Source organism: Mustelus asterias, chromosome 4 (genome assembly GCF_964213995.1).
Source record: "Mustelus asterias chromosome 4, sMusAst1.hap1.1, whole genome shotgun sequence".
Taxonomy (NCBI): Eukaryota; Metazoa; Chordata; class Chondrichthyes; order Carcharhiniformes; family Triakidae; genus Mustelus; species Mustelus asterias.
Window position 1 is genome coordinate 98694006 of NC_135804.1, and position 14905 is coordinate 98708910.

General features: G+C 49.2%; 1 protein-coding gene across 1 annotated transcript in view; it reads right to left on the reverse strand.

Moving 5' to 3' along the window:
• The window catches only part of med12 (mediator complex subunit 12), a 159477-nt gene that overhangs the window by 112537 nt on the left and 32035 nt on the right, over nt 1-14905 (reverse strand). The window contains exons 5-7 of the mRNA XM_078211432.1: nt 13473-13648; nt 10882-10992; nt 10075-10347 (exon numbers count right to left, since the gene is read on the reverse strand). Coding sequence (XP_078067558.1) covers nt 10075-10347; nt 10882-10992; nt 13473-13648 — 560 coding nt within the window. The remainder of the gene's footprint in view (nt 1-10074; nt 10348-10881; nt 10993-13472; nt 13649-14905) is intronic.

Consider the following 14905-nt stretch of genomic DNA (forward strand, 5'->3'; position numbering starts at 1 on the left):
AGGAATTACTTTTCTTATTAGCCTGACTGCTGCAGCAATAAAGGACAGTTGCAATGTTAATCACTGTCTGTGTTTACTTCTGTACCGATTGATTCTGAAAGGTAGCAGGACCAAAAACATAACAAGGGGAGTCAGTGAATGCAGTTGCAATTGGATGCAGATGCAATTGGATTTTCAGAAGGCTTACGATGAAGATCCCCACAGGAGGTTGGTTAGCAAAATCAAAGTATATGGGTTAGCAGATAATACACTAGTATGGTTAAGGATTGGTTAATAGGCACAGAAAAGAGAGAATAGGAATAAACAGATCATTCTCGCATTAGCAGGCTAAGACTGGTGAGATACCTTAAGGATCAGTACTTGGGCCCCAACTGCCCACAATATATATCATTGATTTAGGCCCTTCGGCCCAACTTGTCCATGCAGCCCTTTTTTTTAAAACCCCTAAACTAATCCCAATTGCCCGCATTTGGCCCATATCCCTCTGTACCCATCGTACCCATGCAACTATCTAAATGCTTTTTAAAAGATAAAATTGTACCCGCCGCTACTACTACCTCTGGCAGCTTGTTCCAGACACTCATCGCCCCGTGTGTGAAAAAATTGCCCCTCTGGACACTTTTGTATCTCTCCCCTCTCACCTTAAACCTATGCTCTCTAGTTTTAGACTCCCCTACCTTTGGGAAAAGATATTGACTATCTACCTTGTCTATGCCCCTCATTATTTTATAGGCCTCTATAAGAACACCCCTCAACCTTCTATGCTCCACAGAAAAAAGTCCCAATCTACTCAGCCTCTCCTTATAACTCAATCCATCAAGTCCCGGTAGCATCCTAGTAAATCTTTTCTGCACTCTTTCTAGTTTGAATAATATCCTTTCTATAATAAGGTGACCAGAATTGTACACAGTATTCCAAGTGTGGCCTTACCAATGTCTTGTACAACTTTAACAAGACGTCCCAACTCCTGTATTCAATGTTCTGACCGACGAAACCAAGCATGCCGAATGCCTTCTTCACCACTCTGTCCACCTGTGACTCCACTTTCAAGGAGCTATGAACATGTACCCTGAGATCTCTTTGTTCTGTAACTCTCCCCAACGCCCTACCATTAACTGAGTAAGTCCTGCCCTGGTTCAATCTACCAAAATGCATGACCTCGCATTTGTCTAAATTAAACTCCATCTGCCATTCGTCAGCCCACTGGCCCAATTGATCAAGATCACGCTGCAATTGGAGATAACCTTCCTCACTGTCCACCATGCCACCAATCTTTGAATGTAGGGACCAAACATATTATTTCCAAGTTTGCGGGTGACACAAAGCTAGGTGGGAATGTGTTGTGAGGAAGATGCAAAGCAGCTTCAGGGGGATTTGGACAGACTTAGTGAGTGGGCAAAAATATGGCAGATGGACTATAATGCAGAAAAATGAGAGGTTATCCACTTTGGTGGGAGGAACAACTGTGCAGAGTAGTTCTTAAATGGTGAGAGATTAGAAAGTGTAGACATAGAAAGGGATTTGCTGTCATTGTTAATAAGTCAGTGAATGCTAACATACAGGTACAGCAAGCAATTAGGGAGGCTATTGCTATGTCAGCCTTTATTACAAGGGAATTTAAGTACAGGAGTAGGTCTTTTTCAATTGTATACATTCTTTGATTAGACTACACCTGGAGTATAGTGTTTAGTTGGCTCCCTTACCTTAAGACAGACATTACTGCCATAGCAAGAGTGCAAGGGGGGTTTGGCAGACTTGTTCATGGGATAGCAGGACTAAACTACAAAGATAAATTGCTGGAAACTCTATTCTCTACAATTTTGAAGAATAAAAGGTGATCTCATTGGAACCTACAAAATACTTAAAGGGATAGACAGAGTAAATGCAAATGTTTCCCAACTAACACAAATTCAAAGTAAGGCGGAAACCACTAAGGGCCAAGATGAGGAAAATCATTTTTACTCAGAGGGTTGTCAATTTTGAATGCCCAGACGGCTGCGGATGCTCAGTCATTAAGTACATTTATAGCAAAGATTGGCAGACTTCTAAACACCAATAACAAAAAATGTTATGGAAATAGTATGGGAAAAGGACATTGAAGTACATGGTCAGTCATGATTGTATTAAATGGTGGAGGGGGCTTGATGGGCTGAATGGCCTATTCCTGTTCTCACGTTCCTACGAATGTACTCTGGCTGGGGAGCTTCAATGTTCATCACCAAGATTCACACCATAACACCACTTCTGACCAAGTTGGCCGAGTCCAGATAACATAGCTTCCAGCTGCAGCTGGTGAGGGAATCAACAAGAGGAAAAAATCAACTTGTTCTCATCTTCACCAACCTACCTGTCCCAGGTGCATTAGCCCATGACAGTATTGGTAGAAGTGACCAACACACAGTTGAGTGTATTCAGGAGAAATTTCTCATTCAGTATGTGGATGGTCCGACTAGACAGGAGCAAAACTTGACCTCCTCTTGGGAAATAAGGAAGGGCAGGTAACAGAAGTGTTAATGAGGGGTCACTTTGGGAACAGTGACCATAATTGCATTAATTTTAAGATAGCTATGGAGAATGATAGGTCTGGCCCAAAAGTTAAAATTCTAAATTGGGGCAAGGCCAATTTTGATGATATTAGATAGGAACTTTCAAACGTTGATTGGGGGAGTCTGTTGGCAGGCAAAGGGATGTCTGGTAAGTGGGAGGCTTTCAAAAACGTGTTAAACAGGGTTCAGGGTAAGCACATTCCTTTTAGAGTGAAGGGCAAGGCTGGTAGAAGTAGGAAACCCTGGATGACTCGAGATATTGAGGCCCTGGTCAAGAAGAAAAAGGAGACATATGACATGCATAGACAGCTGAGGTTGAATGGATCCCCTGAAGAATATAGAGGGTGTAGAAGTACAGTCAAGAGAGAAATCAGAAGGGCAAAAAGGGGACACGAGATCGCTTTGACAGATAAGGCAAAGGAGAATCCAAAGAGCTTCGACAAATACATAAAGGGCAAAAGAGTAACTAGAGAGAGAATAGGGCCTTTTAAGGATTAACAAGATCATCTATTGCCGATCCAAAAAAGATGCGCGAGATCCTAAATGAACATTTCTCATTGGCATTTACTATTGAGAAAGGCATGGATGTTAGGGAACTTGGGGAAATAAATAGTGATTTTTTGAGGAGTGTACATTATTTCTGAGGTGGTGGTGCTGGAAGTCTTAAAGAGCATCAGGGGAGATAAATCCCCAGAACCTGATGAAGTATATCCCAGGACGTTGTGGGAGGCTAGTGAGGAAATTGCGGGTCCCCGAGCAGAGGTATTTGAATCATCTACAGCCAAAGGTGAGGCACCTGAAGATTGGAGGGTGGCAAATGTTGTGCCTTTGTTTAAGAAGGGCTGCAGGGAAAAACCTGGGAACTACAGACCGGTGGGCCGAATGTCTGTAGTGGGCAAGTTGTTAGAAGATATTCTGAGAGACAGGATCTAGTGGCATTTAGAGAGGCACGGACTGATGAGAGAGTCAGCATGGCTTTGCGAGTGGAAAATCATGTCTCAAGAATTTGATTGAATTTTTTGAAGGGGTGACCAAGAAGGTAGATGAGGGCAATGCAGTCAAATGCAGTGACCAGCAGTGTGCCGCAGGGATCGGTGCTGAGTCCACTGTTATTTGTCATTTATATTAATGATTTGGATGAGAATTTAGAAGGCATGGTAAGTTTGCAGAAGACACCAAGATTGGTGGTATAGTGGACAGTGAAGATGGTTATCTAGGATTGCAATGAGATTTCGATAAATTGGGCCAGTGAGCTGATGAATGGCAGATGGAGTTTAATTTAGGTAAATGTGAGGTGACGCATTTTGGTAGATCGAACCAGGGCAGGGCTTACTCAGTTAATGGTTGGGCATTGGGGAGAGTTATAGAACAAAGAGATCTAGGGGTACAGGTTCATAGCTCCTTGAAAGTGGAGTCACTGGTGGACAGGGTGGTGAAGGGGGCATTCGGCATGCTTGGCTTCATTGGTCAGAACATCGAATACAGAGTTGGGACGTCTTGTTGAAGTTGCATAGTTGTAAGGCCACATTTGGAATATTATGTACAGTTCTGGTCTATTATAGAATAGGATATTACTAACTAGAAAGAATGCGGAAAAGATTTATTCGGATGTTACCAGGGCTCGATGGTTTGAGTTATAAGGAGAGGCTGGATAGACTGGAACTTTTCTCCGTGGAGCGGAGGCAGCTTAGATGTGACCTTATAGAGGTCTATAAAATAATGAGGGCATAGATAAGGTAGATAGTCAATATCGTTTCCCAAAGGTAAGGGAGTCTAAAACTAGAGGGCATAGGTTTAAGGTGAGAGATACAAAAAGGTCCAGGGGGGCATCTTTTTCACACAGAGGGTGGTGAGCATCTGGAACAAGCCAGCAGAGGCAGTAGTAGAGGCGGGTACAATTTTGTCTTTTAAAAAGCGTTTAGACAGTTACATGGGTAAGATTGGTATGTGGGGATATGTGCCAAAAGTGGGCAATTAGGACCAGCTTAATGGTAAAAACTGGACGGCACAGACAAGTTGGGCCGAAGGGCCTGTTTCCATGCTGTAAACCTCTATGACTCTAGTATTCAAAGAGCTGGTAAGCATACGGATCCCTCGTGGTGTGATTGCGCACATAGCCGGTCAGTTCCACGAGTGGGACAGTGCCTCGAGTGGATTAGCACCAGATTAGCTCCGTCAGGAAGGGCAAGTGACTAGGATGTGGGACGGATCGACACAGTGAGGGAAAATCAAACAAAAAACAACACAAAGCGAACATAAAAATAGAGCTAGTAAAGATTATGATTATAAACAGGTGGTTTCAAGGGCTGCTAAACAATAGTTTGAATTAAACAAAGAGGAAGCTCGAAGGGATATTGTGAAAATGGCCACAAAATCTCCAAGTTTGAACTTAGATGCAGTTGACTTATTATCGGAATTCAAAATATTTAGACAGCATACAGAGCTATGGTTTCTTGATTCAGGTGTGTCTGAACCAGACGAGCAAACCATAAAAATTCACCTTACAATCGGGAATGAAGGCACACCGAGACCGATGGTGATCTGGACTGCATTGGAAGACTGGTTCAGAATCAAGTTAATCTTTCATATTCATCAACTGAAGGTCATGTCATTTCAACAACAGCTTGCAAAATCCATAGGCCACTTCGTCAGTAGGTGCAGACAAAAGAGTACGTTCTGTGATTTTTCAAACACAGAGCTAGAAAACAGAATTACTAAGTTGGTGATCGCATCCACTCCCATGGAGCATTCCGGCAAAATCTGCTGGACAAGCCCAAGATGTAGAGCATAGGTGAGCTACTCAAGGATGGACGCAAATATGAAGCAAGCTTCACAGGTCAGAGAAGCTTACAAGTCCTAATTACAACCTCAACTGGTGATGCACTCACTAAAAACACATGTGGTTTCCTGCATGCACCAAGGAAATGCCCTGCTTTCCAGCAAATCTGCAAGGCAGAAAAGCCCAATCACAGTGGCAGTGCACTAGAGCAAAGGCTGATGCAGTTACAAAAAACCATGCACTGATCCAACTGCACTGTACACAACGGGTACCTTCAAACAGTAAGACTCATCATCTGGAATCCCGCCAGAAACATATGTGAGATAACTGACAAACCAAAGAATCACAATGATGTGCTTGATGAGACATAGATTTCGCACCATCGATCTTGTGTAAAACATAGATACCAAAGTATTTGCCAGAATTCGAATGATCTGCCCCAAAGAAGTTGGCAACCACTTGTTATTGGCTAAGATTGATACATGGGCAAGTGCCAACATACTACCTCGTAAATTCCAAAAGCATGTATCTACAGACATGAAAGACAATAGCAAAACCTTCTGCTGGTGAAGGTTTCAGCAAACAACAATTCACTAATTCCATGTGCAATTTCCATAGTCTTATAGTGCAAGTACAATCAGTCCTTCTGGGTGTTAGAGATGTTCTGCACTGTGGAGACTGAAGGCCCAGCAATTGCAGGCTTACCAGCATGCTGTGACCTCGCACTAGTGACAATTCATAGAATGAGACAGATGTCACACAGCAGATCAACCTCAGAAACAGCTTTTATCACCTCAGTTAACAACCTAACAGTGAAATATCCACTGTTTTGACAGAACTGACAGTTTTAAGGAAGCTGAAACATTACACTTGCCGGAGAATGCAAGTCTGCGTACCACGCAAGTGCAGCATCTACTTACAAGACAAACCAAAGTTGAACTAGACAAAATGGAGAAAGACAGAATCATTAGAAGAGTACAAGAGCACACAAACTGCAGCTCATTTACGTATATTATAAAGAAAAACAAATCATTGGCATTCCAGTTCCTCAATCGGCAGTCCTCCTGTTGCGTTGATGACTAGATCCCAAATGCAACCAAGAACAACATCCAAGAATAATTATCTCTCAGATCATTGAGAGTAAGAAACTTCTCGACAAGGTTAACATTACAAACTCTGGGAGGACCACCAGATTACTTCTATACTTCAGAGACTCACAGATTCACCAGTCCTATAAACTTACATAATGGAATGAAAGATTAACATGTATGGTAAATATTTATACTTTTTGGAAGAGGGAAAATATCTTTCAATAGGAAGGGGAATATTGTAATATGTATGGTAATACTACCCGCAGGGTAATATCCTAGGCCCAGCTATCTTCATCTGCTTGAGGGCAAGCTGGGGGGCCGAGGCCGGGCGAGCGGGGGGAGGCCGAGGCCGAGGCCGGGCGAGCGGGGGGAGGCCGAGGCCGAGGCCGAGGCCGGGCGAGCGGGGGGAGGCCGAGGCCGAGGCCGAGGCCGGGCGAGCGGGGGGAGGCCGAGGCCGGGCGAGCGGGGGGAGGCCGAGGCCGGGCGAGCGGGGGGAGGCCGAGGCCGGGCGAGCGGGGGGAGGCCGAGGCCGGGCGAGCGGGGGGAGGCCGAGGCCGGGCGAGCGGGGGGAGGCCGAGGCCGGGCGAGCGGGGGGAGGCCGAGGCCGGGCGAGCGGGGGGAGGCCGAGGCCGAGGCCGGGCGAGCGGGGGGAGGCCGAGGCCGAGGCCGGGCGAGCGGGGGGAGGCCGAGGCCGAGGCCGGGCGAGCGGGGGGAGGCCGAGGCCGAGGCCGGGCGAGCGGGGGGAGGCCGAGGCCGAGGCCGGGCGAGCGGGGGGAGGCCGAGGCCGAGGCCGGGCGAGCGGGGGGAGGCCGAGGCCGAGGCCGGGCGAGCGGGGGTTGGCCGAGGCCGAGCGAGCGGGGGGAGGCCGAGGCCGAGGCCGAGGGGGAGGCCGAGGCCGAGGCCGAGGCCGGGCGAGCGGGGGGAGGCCGAGGCCGAGGCCGAGGCCGGGCGAGCGGGGGGAGGCCGAGGCCGAGGCCGAGGCCGGGCGAGCGGGGGGAGGCCGAGGCCGGGCGAGCGGGGGGAGGCCGAGGCCGGGCGAGCGGGGGGAGGCCGAGGCCGGGCGAGCGGGGGGAGGCCGAGGCCGGGCGAGCGGGGGGAGGCCGAGGCCGGGCGAGCGGGGGGAGGCCGAGGCCGGGCGAGCGGGGGGAGGCCGAGGCCGGGCGAGCGGGGGGAGGCCGAGGCCGGGCGAGCGGGGGGAGGCCGAGGCCGGGCGAGCGGGGGGAGGCCGAGGCCGGGCGAGCGGGGGGAGGCCGAGGCCGGGCGAGCGGGGGGAGGCCGAGGCCGGGCGAGCGGGGGGAGGCCGAGGCCGGGCGAGCGGGGGGAGGCCGAGGCCGGGCGAGCGGGGGGAGGCCGAGGCCGGGCGAGCGGGGGGAGGCCGAGGCCGGGCGAGCGGGGGGAGGCCGAGGCCGGGCGAGCGGGGGGAGGCCGAGGCCGGGCGAGCGGGGGGAGGCCGAGGCCGGGCGAGCGGGGGGAGGCCGAGGCCGGGCGAGCGGGGGGAGGCCGAGGCCGGGCGAGCGGGGGGAGGCCGAGGCCGGGCGAGCGGGGGGAGGCCGAGGCCGGGCGAGCGGGGGGAGGCCGAGGCCGGGCGAGCGGGGGGAGGCCGAGGCCGGGCGAGCGGGGGGAGGCCGAGGCCGGGCGAGCGGGGGGAGGCCGAGGCCGGGCGAGCGGGGGGAGGCCGAGGCCGGGCGAGCGGGGGGAGGCCGAGGCCGGGCGAGCGGGGGGAGGCCGAGGCCGGGCGAGCGGGGGGAGGCCGAGGCCGGGCGAGCGGGGGGAGGCCGAGGCCGGGCGAGCGGGGGGAGGCCGAGGCCGGGCGAGCGGGGGGAGGCCGAGGCCGGGCGAGCGGGGGGAGGCCGAGGCCGGGCGAGCGGGGGGAGGCCGAGGCCGGGCGAGCGGGGGGAGGCCGAGGCCGGGCGAGCGGGGGGAGGCCGAGGCCGGGCGAGCGGGGGGAGGCCGAGGCCGGGCGAGCGGGGGGAGGCCGAGGCCGGGCGAGCGGGGGGAGGCCGAGGCCGGGCGAGCGGGGGGAGGCCGAGGCCGGGCGAGCGGGGGGAGGCCGAGGCCGGGCGAGCGGGGGGAGGCCGAGGCCGGGCGAGCGGGGGGAGGCCGAGGCCGGGCGAGCGGGGGGAGGCCGAGGCCGGGCGAGCGGGGGGAGGCCGAGGCCGGGCGAGCGGGGGGAGGCCGAGGCCGGGCGAGCGGGGGGAGGCCGAGGCCGGGCGAGCGGGGGGAGGCCGAGGCCGGGCGAGCGGGGGGAGGCCGAGGCCGGGCGAGCGGGGGGAGGCCGAGGCCGGGCGAGCGGGGGGAGGCCGAGGCCGGGCGAGCGGGGGGAGGCCGAGGCCGGGCGAGCGGGGGGAGGCCGAGGCCGGGCGAGCGGGGGGAGGCCGAGGCCGGGCGAGCGGGGGGAGGCCGAGGCCGGGCGAGCGGGGGGAGGCCGAGGCCGGGCGAGCGGGGGGAGGCCGAGGCCGGGCGAGCGGGGGGAGGCCGAGGCCGGGCGAGCGGGGGGAGGCCGAGGCCGGGCGAGCGGGGGGAGGCCGAGGCCGGGCGAGCGGGGGGAGGCCGAGGCCGGGCGAGCGGGGGGAGGCCGAGGCCGGGCGAGCGGGGGGAGGCCGAGGCCGGGCGAGCGGGGGGAGGCCGAGGCCGGGCGAGCGGCCGAGGCCGGGCGAGTGGGAGGCCGAGCGACAGAGGGAGGCCGAGCGACAGGGAGATGGACAGGCATACCCTCTAACTCTAATGATCTTCATTAATTACTAATTTTTAAATATTAATTTATTGCTCTGACAGTCTTTTTGTTCAACAAGTTTTCTTTCTGCAGATCTCAACTATTTTTTTTAATTCGTGTTCAATGTTGCGCCAAACTTTATCTTGCCAAAACTTGCTCGTCGGCCGCTTACATGATGAACAAAAAATGAAATGTTGCTCTTCACATGAAAAGATTCGTCAAGCCTGCTCAATGGCATCATCATCACTGAAACCCCACTCGTAACATCCTGGGGGTTGCCACTGACAAGAAATTGAATTGGACCAGTCACATAAATACTGTGACTAAAGAGCAGATCAGAGACTGGGAATTCTGCGGCAAGTAATTAACTTCTTATGGCACAAATCAAGAGTGTGATGGAATACTCGCCTGGATGTGTGCAGCTCAACACCATCGGGACAAATCTGCCTGCTTGATTGTTCCCACATCTATCACTTTAAACATTCACTCCCTCTATTGCCAATACACAGTGGCAGCAGTGTATACCATCAACACGATGCATTGCAACAACCTGTCAAGTTTACTTTGCCAGCACTTTCAAAATGTGCGACCTCGAACACCTAGCAGAAGGGCAGCCGATACATGGGAACACTACCACCTGCAAGTTCCTAACTTGGAACTATATCATCATTCCTTCAGTGTCACTGAATAAAAATCTACACCTCCATCACATGGACTGCAGCTGTTCAAGGTGGTGGCTCATTGCCACCTTTTCAATGGCAATTATGGATTGACAGCAATGCCGTGAAAGAATTAATAAAAGTAACAAAGACTATTAAGTTTAATGAAAAATCATCTTTTTCCATCTATTGAAGAAGTTTATTTTGTTTCATTTTGAAAAGATAATGGCTACTTGGCATTAGCCCAATTGAAGACAAGATAAAGGAGACTTCATTTTGGGCTTACCTGAAGCATGCAACTTAATCCAAACACAACTGGGCGATGCTGCGGACAAATATAAAAATCCATGAACGGAGATTGAGGCTGGCTAGCTCCATTGGTTGGTGGTGTTGGAGTCGGAGGCAAGGCATTTCCTGTAGGTGCTGCCATCACATGGGACTGGTGTCCTCCCGTTACTGCATTGTTACCACTATCCCCAAGCAATATGGAGAGACGTCGGGTACAGAAGTAAGCCAAGCGTCTCGACAGATATGCAGATTGCACAAACTCCCCAGAGTACTACACAAAGGTAGGAAAACAGAGAAATTACAAAGTTATAAACCATACTGAATATTAACATCTCACAGTTACTAGACCTATACAGATTAATGTGTGGTAACTTAACACACTAGAGCCACACTTGGATTTGTAAACTGATAAATGCAACAGTATTAATAGCATTGTCCCTGGAATTTCAGTCTAATGTTGAATGCTTAAAATTTTCATGCTGCAATTGTTGAATTATGGGATGCCCAATCATATAATTATAGATGTCTTCTGCCTAGAGCTGTGTAATCCTGATGGTTAACCAATCAGATGACAAATTAGGAGCATCGCACAAAAAAATGTACTGATATGTTAAAACACACTGGGTTAAATATTGATTCCCTGTGGTATAACGGCAACTAGAAACTGATTAAGCCTTGTGATAGCACGCTTTTAACCCTTGCTCAGAAATAAAAGCTGAATATTTCAACTAAGTTACATGAATTTATTTTAATAAATAATACTCCAATTGCTAACTGCAACAGATATATACAGGAATTTACCCACCTGTAACATCAGTGGGAGCAACAACTTAAGAAGTTCATCCTCCCCTGGCCGGATCTTCTCAAAGCATTCAAGAACCCAGGTCAGGAACTCGTGTCTGTCGAGCATTCCATCCTGTAGCCAAAACGAGAAAATCGGGGGTATATAAATAAACCTTTTCCATTTTATATCAAGGTCAGCTGGCTTCATTTAATAGAACTAGTGTTAAAGTCGAAAGGTTGCAAAATTAAGACCCTCTCCAGGACTGCAGCATATGATCTAGCTTCTTTTTAAAAAGAAATTAGAATGTGGCACTGCGAGAAAAGCTGTGCACATTGTTGACCCATACCTTCCCAAAATGATGCGACTGGCTTGCTAATTAATTCCTTTAAATGGGCATCATGAATCATTCACATACTGTGGACTAGAGTTACATATAGGCCAGACCAGGTGGAATTGTCTTTTTCCCTGGCACTACCCTTAAATTTCATAACTTATTGAATTCAATTGCACAACTTTCATGGTAGGAATTGAACTTTATGATCTTTGAAGTAGAAGGAAGCATTTCATTATATCATATAAACAAACATAGATCTTATTAGAAACGGAAAGTAGGAATGGGAGTGAGCCATTCAGCCCTTCGAGCCTGCTCCATCATTCAGTTGGATCATGGCTGAGCATCTAATTCAATAGCTTGATGCTGCCCTTCCCCCACATCCTTCTTGAAAATATGTAATGTTTTGGCCTTAACTGTTTTCTGTGGTAGGGGATTTCACAGGCTTACCACTCTCCAGGTGAAGAGATTTCTCCTCATCTTAGTCTTAAAAGGTTTACTCCTTATCCTTAGTTTATGACCCCTCGTTCTGGACTCCTCCGCTATCAGGATCATCCTTCCTGCAAATAACCTAGCAAATTCTAACAGAACTAGACAGGGTATGAGATCTCCCCTCATTCTTCTGAACTCCTGTAAACATAACCGACTCAATCTCTACTCCTACATCAGTCCCACCAACCCAGGAATCAGTCTGGTAAACCTTCGCTGCGCTCCCTCTATAGCAAAAATGTCCTTCCCTCAGATAAGGAGACCAAAACTGTACACAATATTCCAGATGTGGCCTCGCCAATGTCCTGTATAGTGGAGCAAGACATCTCTGCTCTTGTACTTGAATCCTCTCGCTATGAAGGACAACATTCCATTAGCCTTCTTTACCACCTGCTGCACCTGCATGCTTGTCTTCAGCAATTGATGTACGTTGCATATTCTCCTCTCTCAATTTATAGCCATTCAGATAATAATCTACCTTCCTGTTTTTGCTAGCAAAGTGGGCAACCTCACATTCATTAACATTATATTGCATCTGCCATGCATTTACCCACTCACTCAGCTTGTCCAAATCACATTAAATATCTCTGCATCCTACTCACTGCTCACCCTCCCACCCAACTTTGTGCCACCTGCAAATTTGGAGAGATTGCACTTAGTTCCCTCATCTAATCATTAATATATATTGTGAAAAGCTATGGTCCTAGCATTGATCCCTGTGGTGCTCCATTAGTCACTACCTGCCATTCAGAAAAAGACCCAGTTATTCTTACTGTTTCCTCTATGCCAACCTCTTTAATTTTACATACTAATCTCTTAAATGGGACTGTGTTGAAAGCCCTCTGAAAGTCCAAATAAAACACATCAACTAGTTCCCCCTCATCAACTCTAATAGTTACATCCTCAAAGAACTCCAGTAGATTTGTCAAGCATGATTTCCCTTTCATAAATCTATGCTGACACTGTCCACTTCTGCACTGTTTCTCAAGTGCTCTGCTATAGGTATGCATGTGTCCTCAAGAACTCAGGTTAGGAACTAGTGTATGTATTTAATTGGTTATCATGATGTGGAGATGCCGGCGTTGGACTGGGGTAAGCACAGTAAGAAGTCTCACAACACTAGGTTAAAGTCCAACAGGTTTATTTGGTAGCACAAACTTGTGTCTTTATATGCCCTGTCTGTGATCAGAACTCGCACTCACCTGATGAAGGAGCAGCGCTCTGAAAGCTTGTGGCTTGTGCTACCAAATAAACCTGTTGGACTTTAACCTGTTGTGAGACTTCTTACTTTAATTGGTCAACCATTTCTTTGTTCCCCATTATAAATTCCACTGTTTCTGACTGCAAGGGACCTACATTTGCCCTCTTCAATCTTTCTCTCTTCACGAACCTATAGAAACTTTCACAGTCAGTTTTCATGTTCCCCACAAGCTTATTCTTGTACTCAATTTTCCCCTTCTTAATCAATCCCTTAGTCCTCTTTTGCAGAATCCTAAACTGCTCCCAATCCTCAGGTCTATTGTTTTTTTTCTGGCCAATTTGTATGTCTCTTCCTTGGATCTAAGACTATCTCTAATTTCCCTTGTAAGTCATGGTTTGGCCACTTTTTCTGCCGGACAGGAATGAACAATTGTTGCAGTTCACCCGTGCACTCCTTAAATATTTTTAAATGCCTTAACATTTACAGTGTTACACGATTCTCACTTCTAATTAGTACTGCTGTCCTGCTAAAAGAAACTTACACAGTTCTCTCACCGACTTTACTTATACATATATAATATTCACATCTAACCTGAAACATATAAAGAGCCAGTTTTTCATTGTATTCCCACTGTTTCATGGCCTGCTCCACTTCAGGCACTGTGGGCTGTACTGGTGTCCCACAATTCTGCGTAGACATCAGTCGATAGGACTCAGCAATCTTCTGCAGCTGTTCCCAAAGGTACTTTGTGATGATTTGAGTCCACTCTACAGGAGGAAATTAAATACCCTGAAGATCAGTGTTGACAGGTTCTCATCTTGGGCATTTCTTAGGCCAACATACATTTAAACTGAATAATAGAACTATGCCCCAAAGATGCAGAATATTCATCGATCCATGCACTGTGCCTTGACATGACAACAAATAGCTGAGTAAGACCTGACAAGAGAATGGGGACAAACTCAAGTGTAAAAGATTGGAGGCGACACAATGTGGCTCCAACAATGAAAAAGGTTTATTGAATTATAAGAACTATTTACACACTAAGGGTTTGACAGAAGAACCCCATATACACAGGTCTCCTTTTTTATCCTCCTTGGCTCCAACTAAGATCCTCCCAGTCTCAACACCCGCACTCGCAATTGACCCAACTTCCTGCACCTCTGATCCATAGGGCCGACCCGATCACGTGATCCGCACATGATCACCCCCTTAAAGAGACCACACTCAGCATAATAGCCAACACCCTCTTTTCAGCTATGAAATGCAATAATGGCAACCCCAGAAATGCTCCTTTAAAAATTGTCTTAGCTGGCACATTAGATCAAGGTCATGTTACGAAAAAAATGTATGCGAGTTTAAAACATGCCCACATAGAGCAGACCATGCAGAATATGAACTGGAATGGATCCTCCAGCAAAATAGAAGAGATAAGAAGCTGCTTTCAAGCTAATGAGTTTTTGCTAACTCGTCAAATGGCTGTGCTGTGAGGGAATTTGGTGTTAGTGAAAAATAGTGTAAGAATAGAAGAAGAAATTTGCCCTAAACAAAATGTCCAAGACTAAATATGCCATCAGAATAGGACCAATCACTGTATTGTAATGGGTCCTAAAAAATTGTTGGAATGCAATGTGCATATGAACACTTAAGTAGGGCGGTACAATGGCAAGCACTGCTGCCGCACAGTGGCAGAGACCCGGGTTTGATTCCAGCTTTGGGTGACCGTCAGTGTGGAGTTTGCACGTTCTCCCCATGCCTGCGTGGGTTTCCTCTGGTGCTCTGGTTTCCTCCCACAGTCCAACGGTGTGCTGGGTTAGGTGGATTAGCCATGTTAAATTGCCCCTTCGTGTCCCAAGATGACTAGGTTAGATGGATTAGCCATGGTAAATGAGTGTGATAGGATGGGGAAAAGGGCCTGGGTGAGATACTAGGTCAGAGAGTCGATGCAGACTTGATGGGCTTAATAGTCTCCCTCTGCACTGTCGGGATTCTATGAATCTACATGCGTGTACTTATTAACAATC